This window comes from Talpa occidentalis, unplaced genomic scaffold (genome assembly GCF_014898055.3).
Source record: "Talpa occidentalis isolate TD23 unplaced genomic scaffold, MPIMG_talOcc4v2.1 talOcc4.11, whole genome shotgun sequence".
NCBI classification, from domain to species: Eukaryota; Metazoa; Chordata; class Mammalia; order Eulipotyphla; family Talpidae; genus Talpa; species Talpa occidentalis.
In genome coordinates, this window is record NW_023601104.1 from 30,021,014 (window position 1) to 30,039,628 (window position 18,615).

The following is an 18,615-nucleotide window of genomic DNA, read 5'->3' on the forward strand; positions in this document are numbered from 1 at the left end:
ACAGAAACTGTCTTCCGGCCCCCCACACATCCAGGACATAAAGGCCACAAAGTTTGATTTCCTTAAATTTAAACCTCATGTTCAAAACCCGTAATAAAAGTACTTAAATTTGTGTCTTCTTCCCTTCCCCACCATCAGGATATTTGACATTTTGGAAATACCAATCAGAACAAAACTGAAAAGGAAGAGCCTTGTTTTCAAAACATACTGCCGGCTCCTCTGCAACCATTTCTTCCAGGAAACCAAGCCTCCACCTCTTGAGCATTTCACTGGAGCCAGGGAAGTTGGGAAGCCCATCCCCCAACCAATAGGAGCTAAACTCCCAGCCAGCTCCCCCCTCTGCTGACACAAAATGCCAAGAACACTGACTGGGAAGAACATCCGGCTCTTAGCGGAATCCTTACTTAGGACTCTACCAGGATTCCTTTCAGAAAGTTAGGGCAGCCAGGAGGCTGGGAAACATGCTATGGAAACAGAATTGCCATAACTCAAGGAAACCAGACACCCTGCACACACCGCCCCACCCCCAGGCCAAAGTGGAGGAGCCTGATCAAGGCCTTGCTCCTGCCCAGGCCCTGGCAGGCCAGCTGGCTCCTCCCTCCACCTGCCTTTCATACAGCCAAGTCCCTCAAATTACCAACACACTAAGAAAGGGCCCCAGAGACAAGCAATCCTGTTTTGCCACTTACAACGCTGGAAGGAACCGTCAAGTTAAGCGAACCCAAACCTCTCTTTTTACAGGTAAGCACACCGGCTAAGTCAGAACTAGAACTCGGGCCTCTCAAGCTCAGTGTTGGTTCACAAGTGCTCAGCTCTAGGGCTCAGACAAGGACCTGCCATCCAGACCAGCTCAGTCTGGCGGATTCCAGAGAATGCCTGAGACCACACTGCCCTCCAATACTGTAGCAGCAAAAACATTAACAAGGGGAAAGCCATCTCACATACAGCTTTTGACCTTTTCTGGGTCTGGACTGCCCTCCACCCCTCACTTCATCCAGGCCTCTCTCATACCTGCTGTCTAGCCTCAGCAGACACAGCCTTCTTCACCACAAGGAACACCTTTGCAACCAGCCCAGCACCATCCAAGTATAAATCCACCCTCACCTCCTCAGCTCCAGAAGGGCTGGGTTTGAGAAGATGGAATAAAAGCAGGGATTGCCAAGGGAGACAGACATTGAGTCTCAGAAAAGGAAAATATAACAGCAGAGTGGGATTGCTGGTAAACAGGGCTTGGGACGTGGGAACAGTGGGTCAAATGGGAACCTACCAACCAGGAAATGAGTGAATTTTCTTTCTGCATATAGGGAAGAAATGGGGGTGTGGGACTAGATAAAGACTTTGAGAATTAAGGGAAGAAAATACCTATTGGTTGGGAACTGTTGTGGATCTCTTGGGTATTTTAAATAGTACCTAGGAAAGAAAGAATGAACAATCCCTGAGGAGTGGAGAAAGGGATGCCACCCATAAAAAGGAACATGATGGGGTCTTCTGGGAAGAGGACAGGCAGTGCTTCTCAACCCTGGCTGCACATTAGAATTACCTGGGGAGATTTCAAAAGATACACTAATAACCAGACCCTACCCTAGGCCAATTACACCAGATCCTTAAAGCAGGGGGATCCAGGTGATTGATTTTTCAAATGTGCAGCCAGGGTTGGAAAACACTGAGATTTGAAAAAAGCTCAAAACCCAGCTGAATATTTAAGAATGGGGCTGCTAAAGGCATGTGAAACAGAAAAGCTAGAGACTTTAGAGAGAAGGGAGCCCAAGTTTGGGAGGGGTCACGAGGGGAGTTAGACCCCCAACTGTGAAGAAAGCAATTACGGAAGGCTGCCTTGTTACAAGAGGAACGAAAATCTAGTTTTGAGTAGACTATGGCACAATTTAAGGTTTTGCAGAGAATGGATATGCTTGCAAAATGAGGCCTACTGAAGGGCAGAGGCCATAAGGCCAAATCAGGGGACAAAGGGCTTGGTGTGAGGAACTAATGAGTTTCAGACTCAGTTTGGAAGGGGCAGCAACAGGTCGAGGGGAAAAAATGAGTTAGAAAATCAGGCCTAGATTATAAATGGCAGCCATTCTAATGTATAAGAAACAAATGGGGTCAAAAATTGAGGAATCAGGAAATTATGACACAGTCGAAAGAAGAGTCTGGGGAACAGAAAATACAGGGTGTGTTTGAGAGAGAGAGGCGAATAACAAGGAATCCTTGGAGAAAAAGAGAAGAGAGGTAGAGAAAAGACAACTGAATGTTGAATTATGCCTTTTTGGGCAGGGGGAAGTATATATGATGCAAGTTTAGGAAACTCTGGTGCTTAGTTTTGGGATAATGTGTTATCTTTCCAATTAATGGGAGAAGGTTTTGAGGGTCAGGTTTTGAAGGAAGAAACTTGCAAAGGCCCAACGTCCAAAGTATGGAGCCTGACTTGAAGTCACTGGAATTACAGGGAAAGAGGCTAGGCCTTCACTCGAAGTGGGGTGGGCTAAGTTCTGTGATCTAAAGATGAGGTTCATTGAAGAGGAATAAAAATAAAGACAAGTTTCATCAAAGAAAGTGTTTAAAGGGCAGAAGTGTTGAGAAGCCTGTTGGGGGTAGACCTCTTTAGGGGAACAGGATGGAGAATAGGTGTCAAGCACAGAATGAGAAATAAAAGTAATGAGTTTGGGGGACACAGAAAACAAGGCCTAACTGGAAAAGAGGTGCTGGGGAAGGGAGGGTGGGGGAAAAATCAAGCTGGAGTGAAGGAGCCCGGGGAGGGGGCTGGGTATTACTGTAAGGACTATTAGGCCTGAGGAGAGTGGGGGAAGGGTGCTGGGAGGGGGTAAAGGGTTCAGTTGAGAACTGAAAGATGCGAGCCCGACCGGGGTGTGTGTGGGGAGGGGGGGGCCGGAGGGGGGGAACCGAGATGAGAGGGGTCTGACCCGAGGGTGCAGTATGAATTAAGGGGCTCAAAGGGAAGGGTTAGGAGACTTTATGGTGGAGGAAGAAAGATTTGGGGGAGATGAGATACAATCTGGAGACTCCAGATGAAGGAGAAAGCCGAGTTTGGGGACCAGGGCAGCGCTCGGCAGGGCTGTGGAGGGAGGACTTGCGGGGAAGGCTGGATCCGGGTTTGGGGGGGCTCCCCCGGAGCAGGAGGCCCGGATGAGGGGGATGGGCCTGGCTGGAGGGAGGGGGCTAAAGGACGGAAGGAGGCCCAGTCCCAGCCGGGCTCGGGGCGCAGAGGCTCAGGTGGGGAAGGGACCCAATGGCGGGGGGCAGGGCGAGGGCGGCGGGGGGTGGGGCGGCCCCCGAGCAGCTGAGGGGGGGGGGCGGGGAGCTTGGGCCGGGCCGTTACCTGTCCTGGGTGTTTATCATCCTCGGCGGCTCTGCTCAGGGTGGGAGGAGGCGGCGCAGGGAGTGGGTGGGTGGATGAGTGGGTGGGTGTGGGGTCGCGCGCGCGGGGCCGATCTCTGCGGGCTAAGTCCCTGTCAGGCCGCGGGCCCAGAGCCCTCCTCCTGCCTCAGCGAGCGCCTGCCTCCAACTGACCCTCCCCGGCCGCCGCCGACGCCGCCGCCGCAACCGCCCCGCCCCCGGCGCCTCATCTGCATAGCCCCACCCCAGAGCCGCGCGGTGTCCTGGGAAACTGGGGCCCACAACAAAGGGCAAAGCACGGCCCCGCCTCCGCGCAAGCGCACCAGGGCCTGGGGGGGCTGGGTGGGGGGAGGTGCCGCGCGGAGCTGAGCTCGGCGTGAGTTGTCGGCCGTGGGGGGGTGTGGCGGAGGCCTTGGCCGTGGCGGAGGCTGCGCGACCGGTATGAAATAGATTGTATTTTGTGTAAAGTTTGCGGAACATTGATGCGACCTCGTCCTCGTGGAGTCAAGCAGGGTTGTCATGGGTAGGCCCTGGGAAGATACTTTATTAAACAAAACAAAATCGAAATCTAAGAGTACTGCACACGAATTAGCACCCTTCCCAGACTCAGCCGTGCCCATGGGTCCGATTTACTCAGTTTATAATGCAGGTCAGTAACCTCAGCTATCTGCTAATTTCAACAATCTTGTACCTGGAAGACTCATCTCAGACCAATGGCTGGTGTCATGTGAAGCCCAGTGTCTGTAGGTCAGGATCTTAGTCACCTTTTAGCCACCTGGTGGCTCAGCTCTGCCCATAGTTAAGTGTGGCAGGTAACATGGTACCTCCCCTAACAACCTGACAGCAATCGTGGAAGGCACCATCACTAACTTGTTCACAATCACTTTAGATCACAATCACACTAGGTTACTAGTTCACAGTCACCTGCATTCACTGATACTTCTGGTCCTTATCAGAGATCAGTGCCAACAGGTTACAATCACTGCTGCACACACTGCAGACCACTCTAACAGGCACTTCAACACAATCAGCAAAGCTCCCGACGCTGTTCATAATCAACACAGACTGCAAAAAAGAGAGATGATACTCTGATCACAGTGGTTCACTGTCACCTCAAATCCCATTCACTTATTAAGTGAACAAATGAGTACTGACCAGCTACTTACTATGTGCTCCAGGCATGTGCTAAAATCTAGGAATACTCAGTGACCAACTAGACAAAGTTCCTGCCTTGTGAGAGACACAGAAAGGCCATCATAATCTGAGATAATTAAATGTTCAATCTGAGGAAAGTCACAGAGAAAGTAACTAGGGAATTAGGCATGGCTTTGCAGAAAGGGTGGTCACAATCACTCCACATCAGAGATCACTATGACCCTGCAGTTCATAATGCCCCCAAATCACAAATGTCCCACAGTAGAGCCATCTCAGGACATAATTACTTCAAAAACATGCTTTTTTAATGATGGGGATACAGGGATAGAACAAAGGTTGCAGTTGCTAAAGAAGGCTTTTTTTAAGCAAAAAATTGAAGTGGTAAGTGATACTAGAACTGCCGCAATTACCATTAGATATTTAAACAAAGCTGGTCCCATACTCTGGCCTACTTTAGATACTCCACCTGTCCCTTTGGCAATTCCTACCTACTCTCCCAAGTTCAAGCCAGGTATGTTCTTACATTAGTATACAGAAGAATTTGAACAATTAAACTCAACCATGAACGACCCCATCTCATAGTCCCAGAGGCGTGGGAAGCCCTTCAGGTGCTCAAAGGGAGCCAAGGTGGTTCATTTCTGCCAGATGTTCCCTCATCTGGGCAGGAACCCTTTAGCCTGAAGGATAGTTTTTAAGCAAACAATCAGCAAATACTGAGAACTTGGTAGCAACCATTTATCGAGCATCATGCTAAAGCACTTATTTTTACAACTTCTCACTTCCATTTTATAGATGAAAAGAATAACCTCAGGGAGGTTTTTGCCAACTATTATTTATTGTGGGCCTATATATGCCAGGTAAATTTCATTTATCTGCTCTGATTCAAAGCTGGTTAGTGGGAGAGTTAGAATTTGGCACATTTCATATGCTTCATACTCAAATATAGTTAGTGGCTACTGCTCTGCACAGTCCAGATTTTCCATTCTCACACAAAGTTCTGTTCAGCACTGTATTCCATCATCCCCCATCTCTATCACCCTAGTCACCACCTCAGGTTCCAGCTACCTCTCATCCAGTACATCTTCATCCTTGTCCTCACGTTGGTAATATAACCAATAAGGCCCCAGCTCTCTGTCCCCAGTCACTCCTTTCCTGTGCCCTCTGCAACCTGTGAGCAACAAATTCTTCCATATTCTCCACCTTCATTCAAGATGCTGCCTTTACCTCCCAAAACCTGGCTATCTCCTAGTGCTACTGCTGTGTGTGTGTCTAAAAACCACATTGTTTTATTACCGCCAGCAGGAGTGGCCTGCGTAGGGTGGTGGGCACGCTGCCTCTGGGTATGTGTGGGCTGTGAAGAAAGGATGATGACTGGAAGGCTGGAAGGGGCGAGTGTGGAGGCCAGGCCTAAGGGCACCTCAGATTTTCTTCTGGCAACAGTTAGACCTATTGAGGGAGTCAATGGTCAAGCCACCAATAACATTAAGAAATTCTTGAAAACCCAGCTGTCCTTCGGAGTTAAGGTCCAGTTTATTTATCATGTGGTCATGGATACCAGGGGCCTCTGGTTCTTTGTGAAGGCAGTGGTTCTGCATTCATGAAGGTTAGGAACTTGCTATTGGAGAGTTTGTAGTTGTTACCATCCTTTCCAGGAAGCTCTGGAAAATTGCCAGAGATTCGATGTGCACTTAGTCTCTGTAGGGCTGAACATTTTTGCTGTGTCCGAGAGCTGTGAGTCTTAGAAGCTGTAAGTGGGGAGAGGCTCGGCGACTTCTCAGGACACGGCGTCTTGAGCAGCCCTCTTACATAAATACTATTTTTCTCTCGGGCCCATCCACCTCAGGGTCAGGAAGTGGGTAAATATATCCCTCCAATGGCATTTCTAAACCAGCGCTTCCCTTTCCTCCTACGAAGGAGCCCTGTCGCTTTGAAGCTTCACCATCTGGACATACCGTCTTGGATGATGTCATCAATCAACCTCCTAGACAATGTCCATCATTTAGTTCTTGGCTCGCTGCCTCTCTCCACCCTAAATTGTGTTATACATGGTGCACTCAACCTCCACATGAGGGCTTCTCGAACATCCTCCACTCATGTCTTTGACCTCCTTGTCTCCAGCGATATTTCCCTCACTCCATAGCAGTGGTCCACTCCTGTGATCATACCCTCAACTTGATTTTCACCAAAACCCACATGACTTCCAGTCTGGGACTTCTCCAACCACAACCGTTTCCTTAATTAAGCTCCTACAATTCTTTGTGACCTTCATCACAGCCTCCATTCCTTGGACCTCACTGATTTCTCCCCATTCATTAGCTCCAGTTTTCATGTTCCTTCTTTTTTAGTTTCATTTCCATCACCCATCACTCTTACCCTTCTCGTCCCTTGGTACTTGCCTGGCAAAATCCCTGCTCTGAAAAAAATCCACCATTTGCCTTCTCAGTGCTCTTGCTGGAAGAAAATCACATCGCCAGGCATATTACCTTCATTTCATGTTCATGATCCTAACTTCAAAAGGGCTCTGAACTGCCTGGCAATTTCCACTACATTTGCTTTTCCATTCTCTAAGATGATTTTTATAGCTATTCCTTTTCTGTAAAACCTCTACCACTCTCATCTGAGCTGATAACCTAGCCTTTTGTGTTCCCGAGGATACAGGAGCAAAGGGGCACTCCCTCTCATTCCTACCACAGCATGCAAATCTATATGCCTCCCACATGCCTGTGTCTCTCCCCCTCAGCCACCTTCCCTCCAAAGACCAGCTAATCTCTCCACAGGAGCTGTCATGCCACCCTCTCTCCCCTTGAAAAGGACCTGGTTCCTTCAATCTAAGCTCTCTCTTCAGCACATAAACATGCTCTTCTTAAAAAGCAGTAACAATCATTCTGGAAAACAGTTTGGCAGTTTCTTATAAACACAAACAGGCGATTTCCAGATGACCCAGGAATTGTACTGCTGGGCATTTATCCCAGAAAACTTAAAACTTAAGTTTATACACAAACTTGTACACGTATGTTCATAGAAGCTTCACTAATAGCCCAGAACTTCTGGAATCAGATGTCCTTCAGCAAGCAAATGGCTAAAGACACGGTGGTAGATCCATACTTTGGAATACAGCTCAGCAATAAAAAGAACCGAACTACCAATTGATACTTGCAATAACTTGGATGAATCTCCTAGGACTTATGCTGATTGGGAAGAAAAGTTTATATAGTGTATGATTCCATTTATAAAATATTTTGAAATGACATCATTTTAAAAACAAGCATAGATGAGTGGCTGTCAGCAAGTTGGGATGGGGTGGTGGAAGGTGGGAAGAAGATGGTTATGAAAGAGCAACACTGAGGGATCCTGGTGGTGATGGAATTAATCAGCATCTCGACAGTGGTGGTAGGAACGTGGACTAAGCATAGTGTGATGAAACTGTGTAGAATGACACCTGACATCAATGTCCATGTCCAGGTTGTGAGAATAATCAATTGTCAGAATAATCAGTTCATATCAACTATTGTGTTAAGCTGAAGTTCAGTTCATATGGCAGGTTAAACACTCAACCTGATTCTTTCCCTTTACTGGGTAGTTTTCAGAAAAATGAATTTGTTCCTTTGAATTCTCTAAAGGTGGCCAGTGCTGTATGTTTTTTCTTCTCTCCATCTCTCTCATCTTTTTCTCTTTTTTCGAGCACCTGTAAAAACTCATGAATTTTATCATTATAAATTAGCTTTTCCAGATCTTTTCTGAAGAGCAGATTTTTGTACAGAGAAAAGTGGGACTGACTTTACATTTATGGAACGTAAATGTAAATGTGCTGTTGTTAAGTTTTTGCAAAATGTTACCATTGAGAGAAATTGGGTAAGTGGCAAAGGCATCGTTGTGTATTCGGTCTACAATTGCAGGTAACTTTACAATGATCTCAATAAAAATCTCAATTAATAATAAGGCATAATGTGGGCCTCCCTGGTGGCGCAGCGGTTGAGCGCTGGGTTGCGAAGCTGCCTGCAGCCTCTGACCCCGGTTCGATCCCCGGCTGCTCCCCGGTCACGGGAGGAGGGTCCCACATGGCGCGCAGACCTCTCCTGCCGCCCGCTGCTCCCCTCAGCAGTGTGCTTTGGTCCTTCTGCCTGCTCTGCTCCCCGCTCTGGCTCTGGTGAATTCTCTCACCCTCCCGCGCTTCTGACTGTACCCAGTGCTTGTATAAACAAAACAAACAAATAAAACATGCCTCTATTAAAAAAAAATAATAATAGTAATGCATAATGTGATACATTTGCATGTAGGTAAAATCATATATGTGAACATAATAAACATATATTTAACAATTTGTAAAAGCTATGAGTATTCTAGTCCCTAAGAACTGCTTATAATACAAGTATGAGGGTGAAGAACTTGAGAGCACGAACAGTTGCATGTGGGGAGAAGGATGAGGTGAGGGGGAGGTGGAGAGGTCATCAATCAGTGGACCCTGTTAAGGGACTCAGATCTCAATCAGAAAAGCTATGATGCCTTGTGGCTCAAAAATACCTGAATTTGGCCAATGACAAGCTGTTTGACTTTGGACTAATTATTTGTCTCCTCTTCTGTGAAAAACAGGGGTCATAGAATCCACCTTCCAAGACTGGCAGGAAGATGAAATAATCTAGTGTAGGTGAAAGAACCTAGCGCAGTGGCTGAAGGATGTTCCATAAATGTAAAGTCAGTCCCACTTTTCTCTGTACAAAAATCTGCTCTTCAGAAAAGATCTGGAAAAGCTAATTTATAATGATAAAATTCATGAGTTTTTACAGGTGCTCAAAAAAAGAGAAAAAGATGAGAGAGATAGAGAGAAGAAAAAACATACAGCACTGGCCACCTTTAGAGAATTCAAAGGAACAAATTCATTTTTCTGAAAACTACCCAGTAAAGGGAAAGAATCAGGTTGAGTGTTTAACCTGCCATATGAACTGAACTTCAGCTTAACACAATAGTTGATATGAACTGATTATTCTGAAAATTGGTAGAATAATAAAAAAGCATTCAATCTGATTCTCTTTATCAATATGTTTCAAGGGAACCAACTAGGTCAATAGGAGGAAATAATAGAGCAGCACCATTTTGCAAACCCAAAAGGAAATACTGATCATTCACAGCTGTTAATTTTAGTGAGACAAATGCAGGTTATATCCCTCCTGATGAAAGGATACATCCCTACCTATGAAATATTCTTGACAGAAACTTGAACCTGATTCACAGCATACCTTTATGTCTAACTATAGTTTATAGAAGACAAAAGGAGGGCCTCCCCGGTGGCGCAGCGGTTGAGCGCTGGGTTGCAAAGCTGCCCGCGGCCTCTGCGGCGCCGGTTTGATCCCCGGCTGCTCCCCGGCCACCAGAGGAGGGTCCCACATGGCGCGCAGACCTCTCCTGCCGCCCGCTGCTCCCCTCAGCAGTGTACTTCGGTCCTTCTGCCTGCTCTGCTCCCCGCTCTGGCTCTAGTGAATTCTCTCCCTCCCGCGCTTCTGACTGTACCCAGTGCTTGTATAAACAAACAAATAAATAAAATAAAATAAAACATGCCTCTATAAAAAAAAAACAAAAAAACCTTAGAAGACAAAAGGAGATAAAGGAACTCATTAAATGGCACCCGGGCAATGCAATCAGCACAATCCTGAAGTTAGGAAACTTCTAAAGGAAAAAAATCAGTTTCTTTACAAATAAAGAAAAAAAAAAAAAAAAAGGAGGGTAAGAATCTATAGATTAAAATAGACTTGAGGGCCTCCCTGGTGGCACAGGGGTTAAAGACAGCGCTATCAAGCTATCACCAGCCACTGCAGCACAAGTTTGATCCCTGGCCGGCCAGGGAGAAACCCACATGGCACAGCAGACCTCTCCTGCCTCGGCTGCTGCTCCCCTCAGCAGTGTATTTCAGTAGATCTGCCTTTTCTGCTCCTCACTCTCTCTGGTGAATGCTCTCACCCCCTGTACCTCTGGCTTACACCCCAGTTCTTGTATGCATAAATGAATAAATCTTTTTTAAAAATAAATAAATAAACTAAAATAGACTTGAGAGACTTATCTACCACTTACAACCTGTGGCTCATCAACCTGATGCTGATTCAAAGAAACCAACTTTAAAAAATGTTTTTAAAAATACATATGATAATTAGGGAAATGTGAGCATTGATAATAAGAAATTATTATTATTATGGGGATGGGTAAAATGGTGACAGTGGTCAAAAGGTACAAATCACAGTTACAAGAGGAATAGGCCCGGATGTAATGTCAGCATCATAACTGAGGCGAGAAAAGCTGCTTTATTTGAAAATTGCTAAAAGAGTAGATCTTAAGAGTTCTCATCTCAACAAAAAATTTTGTGACTATGTCTATGATGAGTGTTAACTAAACTTACTCTGCCTAACATTTCCCAACATATACGTCTATCAAGTCATTGCACTGCACACCTCACCTGAAACTAATACAAAGCTCTACGTCAATTATATCTCAACTTAAAAAGGAAATACTGGATTTTTTCTTTAGGTCTGATCATGGCATTGGCTTTTTAATCCTTCTCTTTTTATAGACACACACTGAAAGGTTTACAAATGAGATGACATGCCTCCGATTAGCTTCAAAAGAATCAAAGCGGGGAGAGAGTATGGACAAAACCAGGAGCTAGGAGCTGATGATTGTTGAATTATGCTTTTAACTGGAATGTCTCACATTTTCCATAGCGAAACTTTAAGTTTTTAAGAAACAAAAAATAAATAAAATTTTTAAAAACCAAAGCAATAATATCAACAACAAAATTTAAACCTTACCGATCTGACATCCACCCACTGCGCAGAAGCTCCTGGCGTCTAGGTCACCTCTGCTCTCTACACTGCCAAATCCAGAGTCAGCTCTGTTGTGTCACTTCACTTCAGGAACCTCTAACAGAGTTGACGCTCCTTCCTCTTGGGACACTCTTCTTTTCCATGACATTGTCCTCCCCTGAGCAGCTCTCCGGCCACTGCTGCTCAGTGTCCTTTTCCAGTTTCTTGCCACCTGAATGTTGGGGTTTCCCAGGGCCTACTCCTGGGGGCCCCCTCTCTCTATCCTAGATGACGTCCCTCATTCCCATGATTAAATACCACTGTAGCCCAATGACTCCCAAATCACTGTCTCTAGAACTCTCCAAGGCCAGCCTGACACCTCCTTTGAATGGCTCTAAGCTCACCTGCCAATCCGGATTCCATGCCTCCCAACCCAGTCCTTCCCAGCCTTCCTCACGGACATAAATGGCCCACCACCATCTGGTCACTCAGGCAGGATCTCAGTGTTCTTCCAGTTCTGCCCTTTTCCTCACCCCTGCCCTCTCCTCGCCCGCCTATCCATCACAGCCGGTCCTCTCGTTTCCCCATCAGTAACAACCCACCATAATAAGTCTGTCTCCACCATGGGTGTATTTATTCTCATTCTCGTCCTTCCTGATTCAATCCACCATCTCTTTTTTGGTCTCCTTCTATCTCCTTTCTTGTCCTCTTTCGATCCATTCCCCTTAAAATAGCCTGAGTATTTGAAATCTATAGGGGAGCCTGGGGAGAGGGAATTGGATGATGGAGGTCAAAGGACACAAATTTCCAAGTAGAAGATAAATAAGTACTAGAATGTCATTAGTTAACCCTACCCTGTGATATATAGGAAAATTGTTAAGAGTAGATCCTAAGAATTCTCATACAAGAATAAAATATATATATATATATTTGTCGTTAGTATTTTGGAGTTTTTTGGTGGTGCTATAAGTTCTCTGTTATCTAGATGAGCTCTTGGACATTAATGAAATTTACTTTGGTGCCCATTTCATGATCTATGTGGGTGAAATCATTATACTGTTCTCCCTGAATTTATACAATGTCATATGTCAATTATATCCATTTAACCCCTGGTGGCACAGGGGTTAAAGTCTCAGCGCTATCAAGCTATCGCCAGCCACTGCAGCCTGAGTTTGATCCCCAGCCAGGGAGCTGACCCCCATGGCGCAGCAGACCTCTCCTGTCTTGCCTGCTGCTCCCCTCAGCAGTGTATGTCAGTCAGTCTGCCTGTTCTGCTCCCCACTCTGTCTCTGGTGAATCTTCTCACCACCACCACCTCTGGCCTACATCCCAGCTCTTGTATGCATAATAAAAACAAATAAAACAAATCTTTAAAAAAAAAAAAGAAATTGAAGTTTACAGAAAGACTGCCTAAGACTGAGAAAACCCAAGAGCCTCTGTGGTCTCCCTTTTCCTCCCCCCCAATTCCCCTTTTCCTCACTTTCTCACCAAAAATTTGAGGTTGGCTTGGCCTCTTGAGGACTCTTTCCCACTCTAAAGACGTTTTAGGTCCCCAAGTGGCCAGTTGTGTATGATCAAGCTGTGCAGGGGCAGAAATCACTTACAGGGGGAAACTTAATGTCAAGGGGGAGAGAATGGGATTCAGGACACACCCCACCACTTCTGGAACCACATGGGGTGTGGAGGAGAAGGGTCTGTGGATCACCCACCCAGTGAGCCACCTCCCAGGATCTAACTTCCATCCCACTCCCTGCAACCTGAGCCAGGATCCAGGGGAGAAGGGACACTGACTTTCAGAGAGGCAGCAAAAGATCTGTGGGGAACCCTGCGCCCTTGGCTCCCGGGCAGGAAATGCCTGGCGGAAGGCAAGGCAGTTGAAAGCACCAGAACAGAGAGTGAACACGGGGCAGCACCACCTGGGGCGTGGGGTTCCGGAACCAGGCCAAACATTATTTTAGACCAAGGGGAAAAACAAAAGCAGTGGTTCCCACCAACTCCCCAGCCTCAAGAAATTAAAAATGACTAGTAATTCCTTTCTGTTTCTCTGAGATTGACCCCAGAGTCCTGTGAGCGCTCCCTGCTTCTGCCCAAACCACTGCTCTTGTCCTGGTACCATCTCTGTTCTCAGGCCTTGCTTTCACCTCTAGAGAATGAATTCAGAAAACATTGACTCTTCTCACTCACCCCACTGGTCAACTCTCCATCAAAGTGTCAGACCCTCACTACTGGGAATTACACCCAAACCAAACAGCTTGTGGGACCATGAACACCAAGGGTACCACACAGCGGAGAAGGCATGAGCCGAGGAAAGGGAGAAAGAGTTGTCAGCACCTGAAATTTATCATCATAGGTATGATGAGGTGGAGAGAAGGCTCTGAGGAAAGCCAACCTTTGGGGCAACCAGCTGAGAGGGAGGTGTGAGTGGTGAGAACAAGGCAGCCAGGGATTGGAGCCCAGGCCAGCCAAGGACCGGTACTAGGCCCTGGGCTCTGTGCCCACTCTCTGATGTGCCGCATTGTTAGCTATTTCCTTCCCTGGAAGTAGTAAGCAGGCAGAGGGGCCTGGGGAGTGCATGGCCAGGAGTAAATGGAGCAGGGTGGAGCTTCCATTGGGGGTGGGGGCCTCGGGTCCATTCCCATGACCAGCTGCCCTTCCGGCTGCCCTGGGACTGCGTGGGAAAAAGTCTTGGAAGTGCCAGGAGGGGGGGAGGTGAGTATGTATGTATGTTTTCATTTGTGTCTGCGTGCCTTGCTTGGCTTTAGTCACAGGACAAAGTCCTCTGAGAAATAGTCACCAGTGTGTGTTCCCACAGGGCTCTGTCCTGAGAGAGGCATAGGAGCCCGCCCTGAAGTCCTGAGAGAAGGCCTTAGGACCAACTCCCTGGAGGAATCTTGGCCCCTAGTGACTTGATTGGCTGACTTCCCTGGATTTATGAGGATGCTTCTGGAACCTTCTGCTTCCTGGAGCTCTGTGACTAGCTGGAAGTTAGAAAGCGGTGGGAACCAGACATGTTGAGGAAAGTCAACCATTGCCACAGCATCTGCCTAAGAAGCCCAGGATCCTTCATTACCACGTACATCTTAGGGCCAAGCAACATGTCAAGAAATTACATAAAGGTCCAGTGCTGTGCCTTCAGGCCAGGAGCCCGAAAGCAGAGATTACAAACTAGTAGCCCGCAGCCAGGTGTATCCTACAAACACATGTTCTGTGCAGCCAGCAAAACAAAAAGATCTTTGAGCAAATTTGAGAGATTTTGCAGAAATATCCCAATTTCCACAGTCTCTGGAAAAGTCTTAACACACGCCTAACACACACACCATATTCCCGCAAGACAGCGGTTGACTGGACAGAGGAACGACTGCTCCTTTTAGAAAGAGCTTGGGCCGGGCCTCCCCGGTGGCGCAGCGGTTGAGCGCTGGGTTGCGAAGCTGCCCGCAGCCTCAGCGGCGCCGGTTCGATCCCGACTGCTGGTCCCACATGCGCGCAGACCTCTCCTCCGCCCGCTGCTCCCTCAGCAGTGTACTTCGGTCCTTCTGCCTGCTCTGCTCCCCACTCTGGCTCTGGTGAATTCTCTCACCCTCCCGCGCTTCTGACTGTACCCAGTGAATGTACAAACAAACAAACAAATAAATAAATAAATATACATGCCTCTTTAAAAAAAAAAAAAAAAGAAAGAGCTTGGGCCAACCCTTTGCCACAGTGCCCACCACGCCCCATTGTCAGAAACAGAGACTAAGCATCACACCTATGTGATTATTAGTTTTCGGTGCCCTTGTCTCTGCCACAAGTGGGGACAGTACAGTAACTGAGAGGGCCACCTGTTTCTAGAGAGACTATTTTGACCCAGTCAGGTATATCTGCGAGCAAATAAAGATGGGATTGTGTCTTCTCCCACGCCTTCCAGTGGCACGATGCTCAACGCACCTTCTGCCAATACGATGTCACAGGCTTTATGTCCAAATTACCCCTCACTCCCGAATCATAATTCTCAAGTCCAGCGGCAAACCCAGTTGCCAGACATAAAGGAGTAAGGGCTCGGCTCTCCCCCCATGTGCCTGGGAATACATCTGAAAAGGTGAATACCAAACTGAAAATCAAGGTCACCTCTGAGGAGTAAGGGCAGGGGGCATGCCTATGCCCAAAGGTTTGATTTTTTACAAGATTATACTTGTTCACAGTGTTCATAATAAAGTGACTAAGAAGCAAAACAGCCTCAGTCTAGTAACTGTTGGTCTTATCCCAACTTACCTTTCAAATTCTCACCAGACGCTCCTCTCTGTGGACTGGCCCACTCACAGTTCCCTGAACATACCGTTTCTGCTTCTCCACCATTTCTCTCTTGTCTTCCTACCTAGAATGCTCTTCTACTCCTCTACGAAGCCAAACCCAGCCAATCCCTGAAGGTAAGCAGTCTTTCAATAACTTAGCTCATGCCTGCCTTAAACAAAAGTTCAAACGATGCATCCCTCAATAAACTTTTTTATACACCCGAGGGGAGAAATCAAATGCTGTTCAAAAATTAACAACAGTGTAAGAAAATAAATTTAATTGAAAACCTTTTTAGGGCCTCCCCGGTGGTGCAGAGGTTGAGCGCCAGTTCTGCAGCGCTGGTTCGATCCCCGGCTGCTCCCTGGTCACCGGAGGAGGGTCCCACATGGCGCGCAGACCTCTCCTGCCGCCCGCTGCCCCCCTCAGCAGTGTACTTCGGTCCTTCTGCCTGCTCTGCTCCCCGCTCTGGCTCTGGTGAATTCTCTCACCCTCCCGCGCTTCTGACTGTACCCAGTGCTTGTATAAATTAAAAAAAAAAAAAAAAGCACTTTTTATACTCCATATTCTCCTGAAAATTTTAAATTTAAAATTTTTTCCAAATAGCTTTAAGTAGTTGAAAGGATGTCGTTTCTGGTACACTTTGGTACATATTGACATTTTAAAGTTAACCCTACATAAAAGTAATCAGTGGAATCACAGCAATTTGATCTCTATTATCAACCTTTACAAAACATATTAGCAAGCTCTTCCTTAACAGAGGGAAAAATTGACATCATTGCTCTTTCTCCTTGAAGTTGTATTTTCTTCACACAGAATACATAGTTTGTGCTTGAAAATCTTTTGTTGATCACCAACCCACAGTTCCCTGCCATATGACATATATAAGTTAAAATTGTATCCTTTTCTTATTTTTTGTGATCATAAGGATCTAGAGTTTAAAATTTTCTTCGGGGTTGACTTATTATTACAATTATTTTGAGTTCAACATCAAAAATAATATAAATAAATTGCAAACACTGATAGAAAGAATTACTAAATGGAAGTAAAATTTTATAGGAAATTCAACTCATATCAAGATAGATATCAAGATGCTGGAGGGAGTTGGTGCTCAGCAACAATTTTATTTCCACATTACACTGTTACAGATGTTACTGCTGAGAACTCTTATTCACATAAATAAGAGGATAGAGTGGAAGACATCCTGACAGATTCCCTAGTGCCACCCCATCCTCAAGCAGGTGAGGAATTTGATTCACCTCCTTCGATTGTTGAAAGCAAAATATTAGGACATTTTTTATTTACAAAGGGGTTTTGAACCACTGACTTTCTCAATATTCACATCACTATTTTAAACTTTCTTTGTGTGGCGTCCCAGAGATTTTTGCACACCAAGGCATAGTCCAAAGGAAGATGTGGGATGGACGAGTGATAAGTGCTCTGTAGAGAACAGGCTAAGTTATGCTGTAGCAACAGGAAACCTGAAAAATCTCAGCTGCTTAAACCAACAAAGGTTCTTCTCCCCTCCACCTCCAACTCACGATACATGTCCATCGTAGGTCAGTTGGGGGTTCTGATTCATGCCACCATCACTCAGGGGTCCAAACTCCACCAGCTGAAATGTCACCGGTCACCATGGCACCGAGAAGTTAAAAAGGAAAATCATACGCTGACTCTTAAACACTTCCACCCAGAAATGACACTTTGGTTCACATTTCATTGGCTAAAGTAAGTCACATGGCCACACTTAACTTCTAAAAGGTAGGAAAGTTTACCTGGAAGCATATCTTTCTTTTCTAACTGTGAAATAAGAAACTGTAAAATGAACCGAGAGGTGTGTCCAGAAATAGAATAGTACTTATTGATGATGTTCTGGAAATGGATTCCCTGCAACATAACCCTGTTGTTGACCCTTTGGAAAGTCGCTGGTATCTCTAGGGATACACTTGCCCAAGTATGAACACTGCCACTTCCTTTAGGAAGCCTCCCCCATTTTGATCCAGGACTTCTCTCTGTCATTGTTGCCTACACTATCCATTTGGAAGCCCTTGGGAGTTAGTTCCTTCTTACACATGTACCATGCTTTCCTAATAAGATGTAGTCTCTTTGACCATGATGGAAACCAAATCTTTAAGTTTCACATCCCCCAGACTACCTATCAACAAAAATCATCAAATATGAATTCTGCCCCATGACAGAATTGGCCACTTTTCTCTGAGGATCAACCTCCTCACCTGTGACCTGGCGATATCACAGGTTGACTTGTGAATACAAGTGAGATGCTAGAAAAGCTCCTCCCACTCCACTCTTCTTCGCTGAAGGGAGTCTAGTTTCTTTACAGTTCACTTCTGGAAAGCTATAGGAAAATGACAAGTCACTAAAATCTCTTGAAAGGTCAGTGGAAAGTGGATTTAGGCAGACCAGTCTGACATGGTGGCAGCTGGGTGGTTGGGGACATGGGAGACTTGTGCGGTGGGGGGCAGGTGCTAAGGGCAGGACGTCCACAGTGGGGACGGTGGGCACCCACTGGGAGGTGAGACACAGTGTCCCCTGAGGGAAGGACCCCAGATGCCTTCCTGAATTCCCAAACCTGAGTTAAACTGAAAACAGCAACTTGCAAATATCACTGCTCAGCCAGCCAGAGCCAATGCTTTCAGCACCCGACCCTGCCCCCTGGTGGCCTCTGAAGGCATCGCCGATCAGTGTCACAAGGAAGCCAAACTCTGGTTCTTCAGTGGGAGAACTGCTCCTACTAAGTGAGGAGATGTCTGGCTCTTTGCTGACCAAAGATGCTTCTGGAGAAAACGAAGGCAATGAAGGAGGGAGAATAGGTGTCTTACACATGAGTTAGGGCAACTGAGCATTGGGAGGCTGTTTTTGACACCAGATTCACTGCACAAAATGAAAACTAGGGATCTTTATGTTGCAAAGCAACAGTGCACGGATAGGGTTTTAGTAGTTCTAATTTTTTCACTTAGTTACTAAGATCCAAAATAAAAAATGTTCACATTAAAATTTGAATGTTGGACTTCAGAGGAGAAATCTAACATTG

General features: G+C 46.2%; 1 protein-coding gene across 1 annotated transcript in view; it reads right to left on the reverse strand.

Moving 5' to 3' along the window:
* The window catches only part of LOC119238730 (uncharacterized), a 62,105-nt gene that overhangs the window by 8,659 nt on the left and 34,831 nt on the right, over positions 1-18,615 (reverse strand). The window contains 1 exon segment of the mRNA XM_037502704.2: positions 17,105-17,178. Within this exon segment, the coding sequence (XP_037358601.1) occupies positions 17,105-17,178 (74 nt within the window).